General features: G+C 45.2%; 1 protein-coding gene across 9 annotated transcripts in view; it reads right to left on the bottom strand.

Annotated features, from left to right (window-relative positions):
* Positions 1-18878, bottom strand: part of ACO1 (aconitase 1) — a 60219-nt gene that overhangs the window by 39213 nt on the left and 2128 nt on the right. For 2 of the 9 annotated variants that reach the window (XM_070248741.1, XM_023627457.2), the window contains exons 2-3: positions 16317-16427; positions 330-435 (exon numbers count right to left, since the gene is read on the bottom strand). Coding sequence is in view for 2 of the 9 variants with exons in the window: in XM_023627457.2 (XP_023483225.2) it covers positions 330-435; positions 16317-16427 (217 nt within the window). In the remaining 7 variants the exon portion in view is untranslated. Of the gene's footprint in view, positions 1-275; positions 436-4237; positions 4472-16316; positions 16428-16539; positions 16637-18878 lie in introns of those variants that run through there. The other 7 variants (XM_023627458.2, XM_070248738.1, XM_070248742.1 and 4 more) reach the window with 6 other exon arrangements.

Here is an 18878-nt window from a genome sequence, read left to right as displayed (position 1 = left end):
TCTTAACTTTTAGGTAAGAATAACAACTTCTCTCTACTTCATCCAGGGCATTTCTGAGTAAATATTTAAATATTCAACATATTTTGGGGGTTTGTGGGATAAAAAGTTACAGTGGGCCTTGTCTCCACAGATGGCCAGTATCTTATCTTCACCAAGACACAAAAAGGACTGGTTCCTTAAAGAGGGACAGAAAGGGGACTCGAAGTCAAGACTGGGAGGAAGACTCAGATCTCATTGTGCATCCTTCCATGTTGTTTGCATTTTTAAACACGTACACATATAACCTTTTGAAAGCTGGTTAAAAGTTTAAAAGAAATAGATATTTGTACATCCGCTCTGCAGTGCTGGGTGGCTCTGGGGAGAGGCGTCGATTCAGAAGCAGCCCCCGCCTTCCTGGAGTGACCCATGTGGCAGGCAGCAGGACAAGCCAGACACCTGTAAGGGGCACAGGAGAACACAGAGGCAGGTGAGGCTGTCTGCCCGCCGCCCTTGCTGCTGGGACCTGCTTTTCCCCGAGTCGCTCGGGGACTGGTGGTGGAGAGGGAAGGAATCTGACCCAATCTGGGCCAATCGACTTCCTTCTCTAGAAATTCTGGAACTGAAACTGAAAAAAGGCTAGCAAGGGGCAGGGGAACACACCGTAACTGTGTTTACAAAAGCACGTGCTCTAGACCACTTGCACTAGAATTACTCGGGATCTCTCGTTAAAAATACAGATTCCTGAGCCTCACCCCTGAGCTGCTGAGGCAGAATCGACTGGGGAGGTGGCAGGGATCACAGTCTGTAATCTCCCAGGGGTTTCTAACGCTTGTCCGGTTTGAGAATTATTGCTGGACACTGTGGAGCGCTGGGTGAGGAACTCATGCCTCCTAATTCAGGGGGCAGTGAGGTACTCTGTGATGTGGATCAAGGCTGCCCTAGGTAGAGAAGCCCACGGCATCCTGGCCTACATGCCGATCTATATGACCAGATTCATATCTCAAGTTATATGACCACACAATAACCAGACCCCATCTGCACTGAAACCATTTAATGACTTTTTACATCATCTTTTCTTTTTCCAGTAAAAATAAATCACGTACCCATGCCTTATAAATTTAGCCCTGACCCTCAACACATTGCAGCAGCAGCTCTGACTGCCCATGGGTCCTGTCCCCATGCTATTCCATACTATTCTCTAAATAAAAGAGCACTACTGCCAGACCTTGAGAGTCCAAGAAATCTTTCTTTCGACTCTTCGGCTCACCGACCCCGCATCACTCTGGAAGGTGCACGTCTGAAAGGGGAGGGAATCACAACCAAAATGCCTCCGCGGGTCAGGAAGGGACCAGACAAGGTAAGCAGGCTGCACAGGGAGCAGCGGCCTGAGCAGCGTTTGCTGTCTAAGGGGCAGGGCCACTGGCTCCAGCCGTGGGCTGCACGCGGGAATGCCCACCCAGCGGTGCAAATAGGTCATCTGGCTTTTCAGGCGAGGCTGGTCGTCTGGATTTCTATATGAACGTCTGGGTGATTTATAAATGTTGCTAACTAAATTTTTCTAAACCACTGTGTGGGTATGCAGCATGATGGCCAAGCTGAACACGCCGGGGGGCCCTATCTGACCGGTGGACCACCAGCTTCCCATTTGTGTCCAACCTCGCCTGGCGGATGCTTCGAACTGGAGGAACGGCAGGGTAACCAGAGAGAGAAAACTCAGGTAGGAAAGCACGGAAAGGGAGCAGCGGAGAGGGAACCAGAGAGGGCAATGGGATGGAGGAAGCTGAAACAGAAAAGAAGAGGTAGACGGCTTACAGGCTGAGGAGACGAAATGTAGAGCAAATGGCTGCTGAGTGAACAGGGGATCGTGAAAGGGGAGAAGGAGCCCAACTGAACTCCAGGTGCGGAGGGTTGAAGGACGTCAGGACTGCTGCGGGGGGAGGGGGTTGGAGACTGTAGCTTTAGTTTTTGAGGGGAGACTGCACATATGATGGAGTGCCACACAAATCCAAGAGACCTGTCATTCATCTCTACTCAAGAAGGGGCCAGTCAGGAGGAGAAACCTAGAAACACACCGTCTAGTAAGAAACATGCCCGCCTGCCTGCAGAAGGAGAAGTTTACAGACCTGTGGCTCAGAAGATGAGACTAACAATCCCACTGCCTGGAATTCTGAAGAGGATGTAAATTTAAAAGGCAACAATGTTACTCTCCCTTTGGTTTGTCACCGATGCCACTGCCCCTACAATTCACTTTTCCAACCCCAACCGTAGCAACTCAACAGGAAAACGGCTGTTCAGCCTGCCTGGAAAATGGATCAGCTGAAGTGGCTCCTAACAGGCTGTAGGACAGTTCAGATTCTCTGCAGCCAGGGGAGGTGGTGGGACGCCTTTGCAGAACGGGGCAAGGCGGCTCATTGACATCTTTAAAAAGTCTTAAGTCAGGGCTGGCCTGTGGTCGAGTGCTTAAAGTTCTGCACGCTCTGCTTCGGTGGCCCGGGGTTCATGGGTGCGGATCCTGGGTGTGGACCTACTCCACTCATCAGCCATGCTGTGCAGGCATCCCACGTACAAAATAGGGGAAGATTGGCACTGGCACAGATGTTAGCTCAAGGCTAATCTTCCTTACCCCTCTCGCCCCCCCAAAAGAAAGTCTTCAGTCTCTGAATCATCCCGATCTCTGTGTCAGGCCCTAAAGCAGCTAGGTGCCCCAAGTTTGCCAAAATTCTATGGCTAAGCCACTTGCAACTTGTACCCATATTTGCCGTTATGCGGGGAGCAGGAAATGTGTCAGTTTACTTCTCCATAGCTCACAAATGCCCTGGACATCATTTCGGAAGCCTCCCACAATGCCCACCACCCTACAAATCCAGCTGGTATTTCAGGATGGATCTAGTGACCAATGTGGCTCCCGTAGAAAATGCTGATGGAAAGCTCTACTGTGTGCCTCCCCTGCCCTTGGGGACCAGGTAACTGTCTAATGTCACTAGATAATGAAGCAAATTCTACTTGTAGAAGTCAGAGGAAAGAGGAACCAGTTACTAATTACTGAGTACCAGACCATGCCAAGAGCTCGATACCATCTTCTCCTAACTCTGGCAACTCTCGCCCCAAGGCAAAGCCTATCATTATTCCCATCTGACATCTAAGGAAACTGCAGCTCAGAGGGATGGGAAAACTTGCCTAAGGGCATACAGCTGGTAAGAGGTGCAGCTGGATGTTGAATTCTAGCTCTTTCCACCTGCCCCACGCCCGTCTCTCCATGTGCAGCAACGTCTTTCTGAAGATGATGCTGGCTGGAGGTCACCACCGACCCCCAGAGATAGTAAAAGCTGGAGGAGACTCAGGCATATGAGAAATCCTTGTGTAAGACTCAGCTCTGAATACTGGAGTTGCTGTTACTTCTCTCCATGGGTCACTCTGCACCTGGGTGGGAGCCAGGCATTGACTGTCACATGTCCCCTGCCACTTGTTACTGAACCACAGGTCACTGGAAAGCAACAGCAGCTGTGTTTTGGCAATCAGTACTGGTTTTGCTTGGGAGTTGGGAAACAGCCCCTCCATAGAAAGCCTGGAAGGCTCTGGAAATTGAGCCACTCCAAGGTTCACTCGGACTGTCGCTCTTGTCTCAAACTCCCTTTCAGGAGTTACCAGTGCTTTGGTCTTCTCAAGAGAAAGCCAAAAACAACTGCGTCCCAAGGAGGGTGCTTCAGAACAGTCCAGATGCAAAGCAGAATTGAGGCATTGTGAATGCTTCCCAGGTCTGCCCTACTCTGGCCAGAATCCTACCCCATTGCCAAACCTTGAGTATCACCATGGGTCCTGCAGACTCCAAAATCATCCCAAGACCTGGGTTTTGTCTGGGAACCCCACCAACGGCCCAGGGAGCCCTGCCTACTCCCCCAGACCCCACTGTTTCAATTCCCTGTCTTGACCCCCATGCTCCCTTCCCGCTGCTTCGTTCCTGCCTTTTTTCTCTTTTATCTACCCCCATTCAATACTAATAAAAGAGAGCAACAAGCAGAGAGAGTCAGTGTGGGCTTTTTATGAGAGGGTGGAGTATTATCCTAGTTTTTTCTTTTTTGGAAGGGGGAAGAGTTAGTATACACGGAAATATGTCCACGTGCTGCCTTTTCTGTTCCACAGAATAAGATAGTTCTACATGGAGGCAAAGGAAAAGGAAAAAGGAAAAGAAATTTAAAAAAAAAGAAAGGAAGGAAAGAAGGGGAAGTGATATCCTCTGAGCAGCACGGTTGGAGCTCACCCAGAACCTGTCCTTCCCGCATGCTTGCTTTCAGAATGTTAGCACTGTGGACCCTTCTCTGTGGACCCTTCTCCGTGGACCCTTCTCTGTGTCCCCTTCTTCATCCAGTAGGACATGTGAACAGCTCTTGCACAAAAGGAATCCAAATAGAGACACTTGTACTGTATCTGGAACCCTTCACCGCACCTAATTCACATTCTGAAAGTCAAGAGAGTTATTTGGTAGAGAAACAGTGTCTTTCAAAGCTAACCCGTCCTGAAATACCAGCTGGGTGACTTGTATAATGTCATGATCCCCATAGGTACACTTTGTGCATGGAAGAGAGGGGGTGGGGAAGGAGTGCTGAACACTAGATTTTTAAAATAAATCACTAAAAATACCAACTATTAGGGACAGGCAGGCAGATCAGATTTAACAAATGAACCATGCTCCCAGCGAAAAGGTGGAGGAGTTCAGAGCTGGGGTTCTCCCGCAACCACAAACAGTCTTGCTGCCAAGTGACCTTTGGCCTCAATTGAGGAGCTCTACAGGAGACCTGGAGAGGCACCTTCACGTGTACATACACTGCACGCGGCATTACCCCATCACCACGCCCTCGGGACACCTTGACCTTCGATGCTAAGGCAGCAATGAGCCAGAATCAGAGAGTGTTGAGCCTTCTGCAAAAACTTAGAGATCATGTAGCATTCCCGGCTGAGGAAACAGAGGCCCTGAAAAAGAAAGTGACTGACTGCTTGGGGTCACAGGACGTGTTGGTGGTGAACCAGGAAGAAAATACAGCTGATTCTCCCTCCAATGAAAAGTAAAATTTCCAGCAAGGGGAAAAAAAAATGCTTAAAATCCTTCAAAAGTAGAGTTGAAAAAGTCCCACTTAAGCATATCACCGTCTTCTGGCACTTCTTTTTTTATTTTTTGACTCAATTATTTTACTGAGGTCACATTGGTTTTATAACATTGTATCAATTTCAGGTGTTACATCATTATATTTTAAATATTTAAATATCATATAAATATCATTTTTGCCTCCGTATAGACTGCATTGTAAAACCACACATCTGTGAACAGCTAATCTTTGACAAGTGAGCCAAGAACATACAAGGGAGAAAGAAAAGTCTCTTCAATAAATAGTGTTGGGAAAGCTGGACAGCCATGTGCAAAAAAAAGTAGACCACTATCTTACACCATACATAAAATTAACTTAAAATGGATTAAAGACTTGAATGTAAGACCTGAAACCACAAAACTCCTAGAAGAAAACAAAGGCAGTATGCTCTTTGACATCAGTCTTAGCAGCATCTTTCTGAATACCACGTCTCCTCAGGCAAGTAAAACAAAAGAAAAAATAAACAAGGGGGACTACATTAAACTGAAAAGCATCTGCACAGCAAAGGAAACCATCAACAAAAGAAAAAGACAACCCACCAACTGGGAGAAAATATTTGCAAATCATCTATCAGATTAGGGGTTAATTTCCAAAATATACAAAGAACTCATACAACTTGACAACATAAAAATGAACAACCAGATCAAAAAATGGCTAAAGGATCTGAACAGACATTTTTTCCAAAGAAGATATACAGATGGCCAACAGGCATATGAAAAGATTTCAACATCATTAACTATCAGGGAAATACGAATCAAAACTACAATCAGATATCACCTCATGCCTGTCAGAATGGCTATTAATAAAAAGACAAAAAATAGCAAGTGTTGGAGAGGATGTAGAGAAAAGGGAACCCTCATACACTGCTGGTGGGAATGCAAACTGATGCAGCCACTACGGAAAACAGTACGTAGATTTATCAAAACATTAAAAATAAAAAAACCATATGATCCAGCTATTCCATTTCTGGGTATTTATGCAAAGAATATGAAAACACTTTTAGTGTTTTTGTGAGTTAGTTCTATAATCATTTACTGAAACTTCCAGGTAGTTCAGAATTCCAGAGAACTGAGTAACAGCTAAACTTTGGGAAAACAACTTACGGTTAAGTTTTAACAATCTGCCCTGGGTGACTAGTTTATTCCAAGAGAGGCAGAGGAGTAAAGCTAAATCAATTTTATCACTATAAATATCAAACATACAATTCTTTACTCAGATCTAACATAAGAAATGTGAGCAAAGACTCACATTCAGTGATATAAGTGAAATAGAAAAAGTTGCAGAATAATATATATACTAGAATCTAAGTCAAAAAACTTCAAGACTATTAGTGTAAATTCATTCATACACACACACCCCACTGTATACGCAAATGAATACAAAAAAGAATGCTATAAAGTTAACGATGATTGTCCCTAAGTAGAAGAAAACATTGCATAAAGAGGGGGCTTTAACTTTTTATGTTACATACCTCTGAATTGAATCCATATTCTATTTTCTGTAAGCACACATTCATTTATTACTTACTTTTTAAAAAGTTGGAGAAATCATTTTCAATTCGTACATAAGTATCGATAGAGGATATTCCCTATGGGAAGCAACAGTGTCTCTATAAAACGAGAACTTGACATTTTTGGCAAAGTCTTTTGAAAGACCTTCCTGGAACTACAATGCACAGTTCTTTCTTTAATAATATCTGATGAGGATTTATTTAAAAGTAAATTTGTGACTATTACTCTTTAGATAAACCCACTTTGCTCCCAAAATACGTCCTTCATTATCCACCAATGACGTGAGATGGTTCTGAAGAGATGGTTCATATTTAACTTTAGACGGACAGCTCCGTAGCTTACACCAACCAAACACGTCAATTCAAGCTGGACCCGCTCCTTCTCACCACCCTCCAGCCTTCTTCCTCACTCACCCCACTTCCTGTGAGTCTTTGCTCACACTTCTCCCCCACACCCCCCGCAGTCCCAGCAGGATACCAAACTTATAGCTGAACCACATCTTCGGCGGTGAGAATATTACACTAAGAAGCAGGTGCTCAGTGTAGGAGCCTTAGAAAACGCAGGCGAACAAAAGGAAGAAAACACCAGTCATCTGAAATAGCATGGTTTGCAGCTGCCTGTAACGTGGCTTTTAAATGTATTTGGATTTCTTAAAAAAAATGGATTAGATCTCACATTGTTTTGCAAATCGCTTTCTTCAGTCAGCAATAGACCACAAACATCTTTATAGGGCCACCGTGATATTTTATATCACTTTTACCTAACCATAAAAAATCTATCATTGAGATACATAATAATTTACTTAAATCTCTTACTATTAAAATACTTGGGTTGTTTCCAAGTATTAACATTCAGACAACGCTGCAATCTTTTGTACACACTTCTTTGAGTAGATCCTTAATCCATTTCCTTAAAATAAATTCTTAGCTTTCAGTTCCTAGAAGGAGGACAGCTGGGTGGAAGAATTTGCATATCTCCATTTCGTTTCCCATCACCAGACCGCCCGGGACAGGCTGAACCGGTTTTATGACCCTTTTCTGAAGCGGCGAATGGAGGTGCCTACACCAGGCAACATAATTTGTTTTACCATTTGCTCAATCGAGAGATTAAAAAGCTAATCTTGGGCATCTCTTTAATTGCTAGTGAAGGTAAATACTTTTCCATCTGTCTGTTAGACACCTCAATTTCTTCTTTTGTAAATTGTCTGCCTGCCAGAGAGGCCAAACTGAGTGACACTAAGATGGCCTCTGGTGACCAAATGTTCTCATCTCCGAAGGACTTGACTGTGCTATTAATGTGGCTGAGACTCAGCTCTGTAACCCCGCAGAGGCAAGGACTGCCCTGGCCTCTGTCTCATCCTGAGATTTGCAGTCTGCAAGCCTCCTTTTCACATGAAGTCAGCCCTACAACCTGCTCTGCAATCAGAACCCATGCTTGGGCGCATTGCAAATCTAGTTTGATTGCAGGTAAGTGACCGATGAGCTTAACTCCTGAGCAAATCCCCACTAGGGTCAGTGAGCTTTGCTATCTGTAACCTGGAGGGAACCTGCAAGCCCAGGCAGCAATCTTGCAGATGAGCTTTGTGAAGGTGACCGTGTACAGGGTAGGGCAGGACACCGCTAACCCATCACTGCTGCTGGAAGACCGTCTCGGCCTGTACTCTCAGCTGACAGGCAATGCCACACGAAGATGCTTATTTGGCACAGCCTGACTGGTAGAGCTGTTGGGAGTTGTCCAATGACTTTAGCTAAATGCCAATGGTCAGATAAAATAAGAGTCACCTCTTCAGGTCTCCCTCTAGCCTTTGGAGCATATAGACCAAGATTTAGCTCCTTCTGCTGTCAGAATTGAATCCTCTTAGGTTGTCTTAGGATAGAGAAAGAGGCATAGAAATGAATGGACCTTAAAACCAACCACAGGATTTCCCCGCTCCAGTAGGAAGGAGCAGAGGAGAGGAGTAACCCTGAGCCACAGAACTCCCACTGGCGATGGGGTGGGGAGGACAGAAGTGGTTTGTGGGGGGTGGGGCGGGGTGGGGAGTGTGCCTGTCAGTTTCCAGGAGAGCCTGTAGAGTCTGAAGGAGCTTTCAGGTGACAACTTGAGAACTGCCGCTCTACGGTCTGAAGTACAGACAACACATGCTCCCAACTATGTATTTAGGAGAGCTAAAAACACACAAGAGTGGATTGTTTAAATCTATACCAACAACAGAAAGAGGTTTCTTCTGTATTTCCTGTGGTTTATCCAGCTCTCTTCCTCTCTTCTCTCACTTTCCTAAATACACCTGTCCTGAATTTTCGTTGCTTCCAGCTCCCTAGTCAAAGCAATGTCAGCACATCTCTAGAGTTCACCTGGTTAGATCAGCTACATGTCACCTTTTTTCTGTTTAAAGAGAAAGTAATGGGTCCCACTCCCAAACTGACCGTTGTGTATCTATTCTGCATGCTACTTGTAAACAACTTTTTCTCAAAAATGAGATTCCAGAGATGTCTATGTAAGCATAAACAAGACCGAGGTCAGGACCGTCCAGGCCAGCAAACCGCCATGGCTTCTCCACTTGGTTCTTGCACAAAACAGGGAGCCAGAAATATCAGTTCTCTGCTTTATTTGATGCAGATGCATCTGGGAATCTGGAATAATTAAATATTTCTGAATTTTCCCAGAGACCACGTCACCTCTTTGATCCTCTAAGCTGTTTCATAAAAGTAATTTAAAACAACACAAAAATCTCTTAAATGCAATATTTGTAACCAAAAGAATTTTGTAGGAGAGGCCATAAGAGCAATTGTTTATTTTGGGAGAGAATGAAAAAGAAAAAGAGTAGTGCAGGAGAGTCTTGGAGAAAAGAGTGGCTTTATAACAATTTAACCAAATCCATCAACACATTTTCCTTGAGTACTGCGGGGACCTGGAAATGGCCACCCCAAGATATGTCTCTTTGGCATCAGGATTATTTGAGGCTGATTGCTTTTGATAAACCGGGACAGGGAAGGAGGCTCTGAGGAATGGAACTTGCCCTTTGTTAGGACACGTTTACATTTGCAAGATAAATCTCTATCTGTAAAAGGTGCCTCCCTCTCTGTACCAGGAAGAAGAAAGGAGATGACCTTCTCTCCAAAAACTCTTAATCAATCCCAAAGGCAAGGACTTAAATCTGCATTTTATTGTGCTTGTCTGGTAACCTCCTGTAACTGACTTCCCTCCCCCTCCCAACTTTGGCATTTCTTTAAGGATTAAGCATCTTTCCTTAGGCTAGGAACTGATTGCTGCGCTCACCTGTGACCACTCAGCTCCAGATGATAGACTTGCCTCCTGCTACACCCACCGAGATAGCAGACCATTACCTGCTGTGTCCATCAAGCACTGTGCTGACAGGGCAATCTTGTGACTCTTGTGGGAGGGACATTTCAATCACATGTGAAAAACCCCGTTTGGGGGTATATAACCACTCTGTGCACCCCACTTCTTTGGTGCCCTTTCTTCCTTCGGGAAGAAAGGCCCCGGGCCATGGTTCCTCATAAAGCTTTGTTTAATTTTCTCTTGCTATTCTGTCTCATGTGAATTTAATTCGTTCTCCGGCCAGGCGAACCCCCATTTGGGGAGAGGAAATGTCTTTCTCCCCTACAGTACTAATTATATGAGAGGTGCACTTTATGCTATAAAATGAAAAGCTATGCTGTCACACAAAACTTGTCTCTTTTTGCTAAATTTTTATATTATCAGTGTGTTTTCACTTATTCATCTGTTTTGTCCGGGACAACTGACCAGAATGCTCCACGTATATTCCTAGATTTTTTAAAAGAGATGTAACAGTTTTCAAGTGATTTGATTTCATTTTGAACAAGCTACATAACCTTCCTGTGCCTCAGTTTCCTAATCTGTAACATCAGGTTAGTCGATGGTCTAAAACGTCCCTTCTGAGTGAAAAAATTCTATGATTCATTCGTTCATTTATTCAACACATGCTCACGTTAACCGTCTACATGGTCCTAAAACAGGAAGTCCTGGGGATACACCAGGAACAAAACTGACAAAGTCCCTGCCTTCATGGTGCTTCCATGAGGATGGAGGGAAATAGTGGAGGGAGACAGATTAAACAATAAATAAATATACAAACAGAACATCAGACAGTGACCAGCTCTGTGGATAAAGCAGGATGGGGGCAGTAGGGAGTGTTGGAACCATGAAGGGTGTCGGTAGGTCAAAGAAGGCCTCATTGATCTGGAGCCACTTGAGCAGAGCCTTGGAGGAAGTGAGGAGATAAGTTGCTTACAATCTGGAGGAGGGGTAAAGTCATGTGCAAAGGCCCTGAGGTGGGTCTGAGGAAGGCAAGGAGGCACAGCAGAGTGAGTGAGGACAAAAAAGGAGGAGACGAGGTGGGGAGATAGCAGAGTCAGCCCCTGTAGGAATTTGGACTACAGACAAACTACAAAGTACTCTCTTAGCTTCCCACTGGGTCTAAGTCATAGACTTCCAACATCAGAATTTGTCAGTTTGGTAAGAAATTAACTCGTAATGTGGAAATATTAGATTGCTTCTAAAAAGTGGCTACTGCCTGAAAACGAACCCTATTCTTTCCCTGAACTTCATTATTAAGTAACCCTGGGCATTTCCAGGATGTATCACAAAAATCACCATGACTCACTCGGCAGATGCACACAGTCACTGCCAAAGGATTGGGGATGAGGCCCTGGCCCCTGCATGGTCTGACTGACAGGCCCTGCTCTTTACTTTCTGGCCAGGAAGTAAAGCCCTGATTCTTTAAGGCTCCAGTTCTAGCCTCGCTGTCCAAGATGGCACAATGTCACATGCAATTCCCAAAGGAGAAAGGCTCACGCGACACATCCTTTAAGCTCATTTTAAATTAACTGCAGTAGCACAAACTCAAAAGCACTGACATAGTCATTTTTATTTTTTGGTCTCAACGTGGGCTAATCTAAGTGGAGTTTCACAGAAAAGTCTAGGTGAACTTCAGAACTGTAATTCCAGAGAGCCACTGAGAAAAGAAAGCCATCGTGGGGCCACGAAACGTTGGCTGGAAAGTAAAGACGCCGGGCAGAGCTCCTCACAACCAGGCATCCTGCCCGGCCCCTTCTCCCAACCTCAGCCTCTCCTCATCGAGGTCAGTCCTCAGCCTTTTCTGGGAATGGGGGTCCCCCGCCCTGCCGCAACCCACTGTCTCTGGTGGAGCTTCAAAAATGACACCTGCGGAGACCTCAGCCAATCCAACTGCATCTAGGTCTCGGGAGCAGGAGGAGTGGAGGGGGCGGGCACTTGTAGCTCTTTTTTTTTTTTTTTAAGATTTTATTTTTTTCCTTTTTCTCCCCAAAGCCCCCAAGTACATAGTTGTATATTCTTCGTGGTGGGTCCTTCTAGTTGTGGCATGTGGGACGCTGCCTCAACGTGGTCCACAGAAAGGTTCCGATCTATCCTGAAGACAAGGATAGATCCACCTTGAACCACTTGGCACCATGAAAGGATTCTAAGCTGGAATCTTCAAGACCTCATTTGATTTTCAGAGATCACTCAGGTCGGGGTGGAGGCTGACTCAGGGGAAGGATGCTAGACTGGTGTCAGGGAGGCAGGTTATGGTGCTATTACAGGTCAGAAAAAGAGGGTGGAGGCAGTAAACCCCAGGGAGCGTTAGGAAAGTAGAAGGGACTGAGGGTGGCTGGGGAGGATGGAGAGGTCTAGGATAGCTCCTGTGTTCCTCATCTGGGCAAACTGGCAGAGCCAATGACCGGAACGGGAATAGGATGTTGGCTTTAGATACGGTGAATCTGGGATGAAGATGCCCAGCAGGCAGCAGCACAGGTGGGCCTGGAGCTCAGGAGGTCTGAGCAGAGACGGAAGTTCAGAAGAAGGGCAGTGGTGTGCATTACGCCTGGAGTGCTCCATCACTCCACGGGCACTGCAGCCTGGTGACACGTGCTGAGTGCCTGTGGGTGCCAGCCACCTTGCCCATGTTGTCTAATAGGGTCCCGCAGCAACTCTGTGAGAAAGGCATCACCATCCCATTTGACACCAGGGCCCACTCTCTTGCACCCTGCTGCCTCCCAGTAGGCAGCACGTGTGACAGTATTTTACACTCATACAAAGACCTAGATTAACCAAATGGATTAAATCTCATTTTAAAACAGTCTTCACACTCTAAGGTATATAGGTGAGGACTAGATACTCAACCTCTACTTCCCCTAAAATATCCCAGATTTTTGCAAAATTTGTCTGATAGATAACTTTTAAAGAATGGGTTGATGTTAATAATCACCCCATACCAGTGTTTGGTATCACCAAATGATGATACCAACATCGCCAGCACTTAAAATGCAACTGATTCCTTATCTGAGCAAATAAGGGTTTTATGAAACATGCATCCTTAAAACCAATCCTGAGGCTGGTCTTGATCCCAGCACGATTATAGAACCAGACTTTTAGCATGTCTGCCTCGGCATAGCTCTTGCATATAACAACTGTCCACCATGATTTATTTACCTCTCCTCTTCTCAACCCTAAATTCCGACCTGGTGATCACAAGGAGGACACTTTCTCAGACTGATGCAAATTCTTCATGAACCATGCCCCAGCGCATACTTTGCATTGTAATTTTACAATAGTGGTCATAAAGGATGATGGGGATAAGGAATAATTAAGTGCTTCATACACTTCAGTTTGAGCAACTGCCCAGGCAAGTCATCCTATCCAAAGATGGGCTTGCCCAGAGCTTTCCTTAGGTCAAGAGAACAGATTAAGCGAGAACCACACCAGCACGCGTGCACAGGGAGTCTTGCCAATCCATCAGGTGGATTACCTTGCACAGCAAAGACCAAAGCAGAGCATGAGGAATCCAAGAACCGATTAGTTCAGAGAGTGTGACGTTATTTTAGTGATTCTATGTATTAAGGGATACATACTTACCTCAAGAACCTGGTCTGTCTCCCAAAGACGGAAAACGTAGCTTAGAGAGCTGGTTTCCCGTCTTTGCATGTTCGCAGCCTCTAATCCCAAAGCCCTTTAGTTTCCAAGCAACATTTACAATCACACTCTGCCTCTCACTGCAGTAGACAAGATTCGTTCTCTCTCCCTACACCTCAGTTCACTCGCTTCCAGACATAAGGGAACAGTGGCTACACCTCACTGCTCTGCCCAGCTCCCAAGGGCTGCTGTGATAATTAGTAACAGATGAAAGCGCAGTGCACGCTGGGAACTCTACATGCACCTGTGAGCTACCACTATTCATGAGATTGATATCAACGTACTTCATGGGCATCAGGACCTAAATGTAGCCTATTTCTTTTACTAAAGATTTAAATATACATTTTAAAACTCAACGGATATTCTAAAATGCAGTCGCGGTCACTCTTATCTACTGGTGGAAAAAAGCATTCTAAAATCAGAGACGACCTAAAGGCTCCAGACATACATGAAAAAATGATAACAGACCATAAAGAAAAATGTTTTCCTCAAAAAAGAAGTTGCCTTTTTACGTTGGCTCAAGTTGAAGATTTTTGTCGTCACAATTCTTTCAAATCTTTTCAAATCTTGCAGGTGAGATGAAATGTTCTTGGTCCTAGGCAATATCTGAAATTTTTTCTTTTAATGTGATGCATTTCTTTTATAAGAAAAATTTTCCTCCAATGAACTTAATTGAGATTAACTTAGCATCTCTTTCTTGAGCATCTTTGCAGCACGCATTGCTAAGTACCACAGGAGACAGGGAGATTAGGAAAACACTCCTTGTTTCCTAGCAAGAGACAATCTGTCCGGGAGACTAAGATGAGCACACAAATGACTATAATAATAAGGTCGTAAGAAAGGTCACGGGAAAGAGATAGCTGTAACTAGGGGATCCAGAAAGGTTTTCCAGAGGAGGAGAACCAGGAGGAGGAGAGCGGGAAGACTGATTCAGACTCAAAGGCAGGGAGAAAAGCAAACACAGGAGCAGAGAAGCAGACGACAGAGCAAGCGTCCAAGGACCATTCAGTGGTTCAGCTGGGTGGACACTGGGGAAGACTAGTTTGTAGACGTTTGCTGCAGCAGGCAGTACATGCTTGCCACTAAAAACACACAACAGAGAACAATTCTTTGTTAATTTATACAGTTGGAGATGAAGATGCTAACTCCTGGAAGCGGGAGAAAGAAGTGAGTGAAGAAAGGTGTGGATGAAACCAGATTGGCCAAATGTTAATGTTCATTATTGCTGAAGCTGGGGGTTATACTCCCGTTTCTTTGCCTGTCTGAAACTTTCCAAAAACATCAGCTAAAAAAGAAATGCAGGCCAGTCCATCTGGCGAGATGGTCAGCTGATGGCTTGTCAGCTGATGGTACTAATCCCGTGAAGAACTGTCTAACCTCGGGCTCATATGCAGGGGGAGGCGGGGTCGAGGTTGGAGCCGACTCCACAGGGGAAGTAGATACGCACAGTGTGACAAAGGTCTGTCACTGGGCCCGTTTTCGCTTCCCCCTGCCTCTCACTCTGCCCTTGTGTCTCCACTTCCCACTGGGAGGACGGAGCAGCAGAGGTCGGCTACTAGGCAAATGGGTGGTGTGTCAGTCTCAGAAAAAGGAAGGCGGCTGTGTTGTCCCCATGTACAAGTGACTGCAGGGGCTACTTTTGGTCATGTCAAATTTAATACCTGTCATATCAAACGTAATACTTGTTAAATACTTGCTAGAAAATATTGATAAGCAAAGTGAAGAAAGTTAAAAATCAACTGGACCCCCCCACCAAGAGAAAAGCCCTCAGCTTCTGGCATATCTGTTGCCTCTGTCCATGCACACGCACACCCATACAGACATGCACACGCTTCCTTTCCCCATAAAAATAGGGTCACAGGGAAGTGTTCTTGGGTAACATGCTTTTAAACTTAAAAACTGTACTTTATGACACTTCATGAAACAACCTTTTACAGCCGTTTAAGGGCTGCATAATAGTCCATTAAGGAACATTTTGATCTGGTACTTTTAATCCCGGACATGGTCTTGAGTCAAATAATAATGTTTAATAAAACGTTGTGATCTCAGAGGGCTCTTTCTCAATATGATTTTGAGTTCATCTATACTAATTCAGAAGTGTGATGTGACCATTAAAGTAATTTGTTTTATTGGGGGAGCAGGGGCTGGTAACATTCTAACCAGAGAAATAATCCTATCTTTCTTTAAAAAGTATAGGTTGTTGAGGTTTGAGTTGTTTTCTTTGTTTTCAGGTTGTAAAAGCAAAACATGAATGTTGCAGGGCAGGCAGACTATGGTGTTAACAAAAAGTAACAAGTGAAACTTGCCTGCCTTCCTTCCACCCCATTCCACCGCCCAGAACTGGCTACTGTCAATAGCTTGGTATGTCTGTCTTCCAAACATTTACAAGGCTATTTTAAATACACGTCATCGCACTCCCACACAACTTAGGTACATATATAGATACACAAATAGGCATATACTGGTTTCCCTGCTATTTGACAGTAGAGCGTTATGAAACACTTCATAAGCTGAAATGGTGCAAAGCAAAGAAGAAATTACCATGAAATTACATGGGAAAAATTTTTGAGTGTTCCCAGACCCAAAAAATAACCTACCAAATAACACATAAAACCTAAGCTAACACTGGCATATGGTGAAAGCAGGAACAATATGAGAAATACAAAGCCTATATGAAGTAGGAATCACGTCTGTACAGTGTAGCGCCACTTACCAGAATGGAGAAGACAGTGAGCACACTGGACGGCAGAGAGGTGGTGATGATGGTGATGATGGTGCGTTAGGCTGAGTCGCCGGAGGCTGGAGTGATGGGAGACACAGGAGACTGGGGTGGAGGAGAGAGAGGAAGAGGGTCATCTATCAACATCTCATCGTCACCTGAATCCACCAGGGCAGGCACGTCACTCATGTCTCCACCCCCTTCTCCGTCTGCCTGCCTTGATGCGGAAGGTCGATTTCCTCATCCGCTGATGTGGAATGCTTGAAAGACCTCACTGCTCCTATGCGTGACGGCTTAGCTTCTATAACAGCTCACTGCAAAACAAATGCTGAACACTATTTTCACCTTTTGCCTTTTTTCGTAAAAACGAAAATCACCTTTGGATTTCTTTCAGTTAGCGGAAGCAGGTACTACTAACGTAAGTCTTCCGTAAAGCGAAATTTCAGAGAGCGAGGGAAACCTGTACCCATCTGCATACATACTCACGATGTACATATACAGTTTATAATATTTACACATATAATGAGGATTTTCCTTCCTTTTTAAGCATTTCCTTTGTCTCTGTCCCTGGAATTGGAATAGCTATTAGAGACACTACTTATTTTTGCATAAGAACGCCCCAAATTCACACCCTTGGTTAGCCTGCAGGTCCATCCATCCCGGCAGAATGTCTGAGACGGCTCCAGAGAGGCAGCTGGGAATAAAGACCCCCACTTCACATCCGTGGTTGTGTCCTCAAAACTTCAACATACCTGGCCTTCCTTTAAACAACCTCCTATGGATTCTTCTTGATTTGATTCCAAATCCTTGGCAGTTGCTATTTCCAGCTATCTTGGAGCATCAAGCCCCTGGTTGGTATTCATGCATAAAGTCCTGAAGAATCTCCTTTTCCATGAAACTACCTCCTTGAAGCCCAGGTCCTGTTCTGACATTCTAGGACAAGGGTCTGCAAACTACCACCTAGCACCTCTTGTGCAAATAAAGTTTTATTGGACCCCAGCTGTGCTCATTCATTTGCATCCTGTCTGTGGCTGCTTTCACACTGCGACAGCAGAGCTTAGTGTTTTAACAGAGCCCGTACAGCCCACAAAGCCTGATATACTGACTCCTGCCCCTTTACAGAAAAGTGTGCTGACCCATGCTCCAGCGGGTGCCAAACACAGTTTTTTTCTATCAAAAGTTTTGGAGGACTTGAATCACACACCCCGTATCCAGCGTTTCTGTCCAGAGTTTATTTTCTACTAAAACACAGACAAAAAGAAAGCACTGTGGCTCAGACAATAGCAATGATGTGCTGACAAATGTTTAACAACCTGCTCTCCAGGGAGGTGGGGGAAGCCCTGATTTACAGCATTTGCCTATTTCATGGTATAAATATTCCCATAATGGCTTATTTCAAGCTAAAAAATGCGATGCCACTGAACAAAGAATTGGGAAGAGATGCGCACAAACGCTAATACCAACCAGCTCCAGCAAACCACTGGCTCCTTGGGACATCTGCAATGTCCCCATTGGGACATCAATGGCCCAATCTTTCAGTTTAAAGACGAAGACACCGAGGCTCAGAGAGAGAAAGTGTCTTGCCCAAGACTGGCCCAGTGACTGGGACCAGGCTGGAGCATGTTTCCCTGCTTGGAGTCTGGCTGGGAGTTACTTCCTTCATACAAGGAGGAGCGAAGGAAGGATGGCAAATGAAGCTCTTTGCCAGGCACATGGTAATAAATGTGCACTTTATCATCCCCTTCACAGTTTGGAACTCTGACTCCCTTAGCACGTGCTCTGAGGCCCCCGTCTGGTCGGGGCACTGTTCTTCACACAGGGCCATGTTGCATGTGAACATGCTGACAGCACTCTGTCTCGATCCACCAGCAGTTACCTCAGCTCCCAGACTGTGAGCTCCAGAAAGACAGGGACTGCGTCTCACTACCCTGTGCCCGCTACCTTCTGCAGCGCCCAGGACAGACCTGGGCGTGTGGTAAGCGGGTGGTCAGTAATGTCCACCGCAGGGAGGAAGGAACGAGACCTACCATCAAAGTGGAGTTTTACACAAAGAACACAGCCGGTGCTCAGAGGTTAGGGTTCTCCCCTTCTCCCACCTGTGGACAGCGCAACAACAGATGCAACATGCAAAGTATCAGTGTGGTTCAAGCTGCTTCATCAGAGCACCAGAGGCTCTGTGGATGGATGAACAAAAGGGAGCACAGAGTTAGAGAATCATTTTCCTTTGGGGTATATATGGATGTAATTTCTATCTGGAACTTGTGTGCCGACAGAGCATGAAGCCAAGGAAATAATCCAGAGAGGGATCCCACCTACCACACACCACAATGCAGGACATTGCCTTCTAGTAAGGGCTGAGGAAGGACCCCTCACAGCAACAAACCTCTGAAAGTGGAAAGTGAAAGAGCACCAAGACTGGGGAATCATATTCCAATAAACTCAAGGTTACACAACTACAAATGAACCTGAGGAAAGGAAGGCAAAAGCATGCCTCCTCATTCTTTTGGAAATAACTTCTTGACCACTTGGTAACTGTCACCTGAACCCCTACACACC

The sequence above is a fragment of the Equus caballus genome, chromosome 23 (genome assembly GCF_041296265.1).
Source record: "Equus caballus isolate H_3958 breed thoroughbred chromosome 23, TB-T2T, whole genome shotgun sequence".
Lineage (NCBI taxonomy): Eukaryota > Metazoa > Chordata > Mammalia > Perissodactyla > Equidae > Equus > Equus caballus.
Note: the sequence above shows the minus strand (reverse complement) of the source record. Positions and strands in the feature narration are given on the sequence as shown.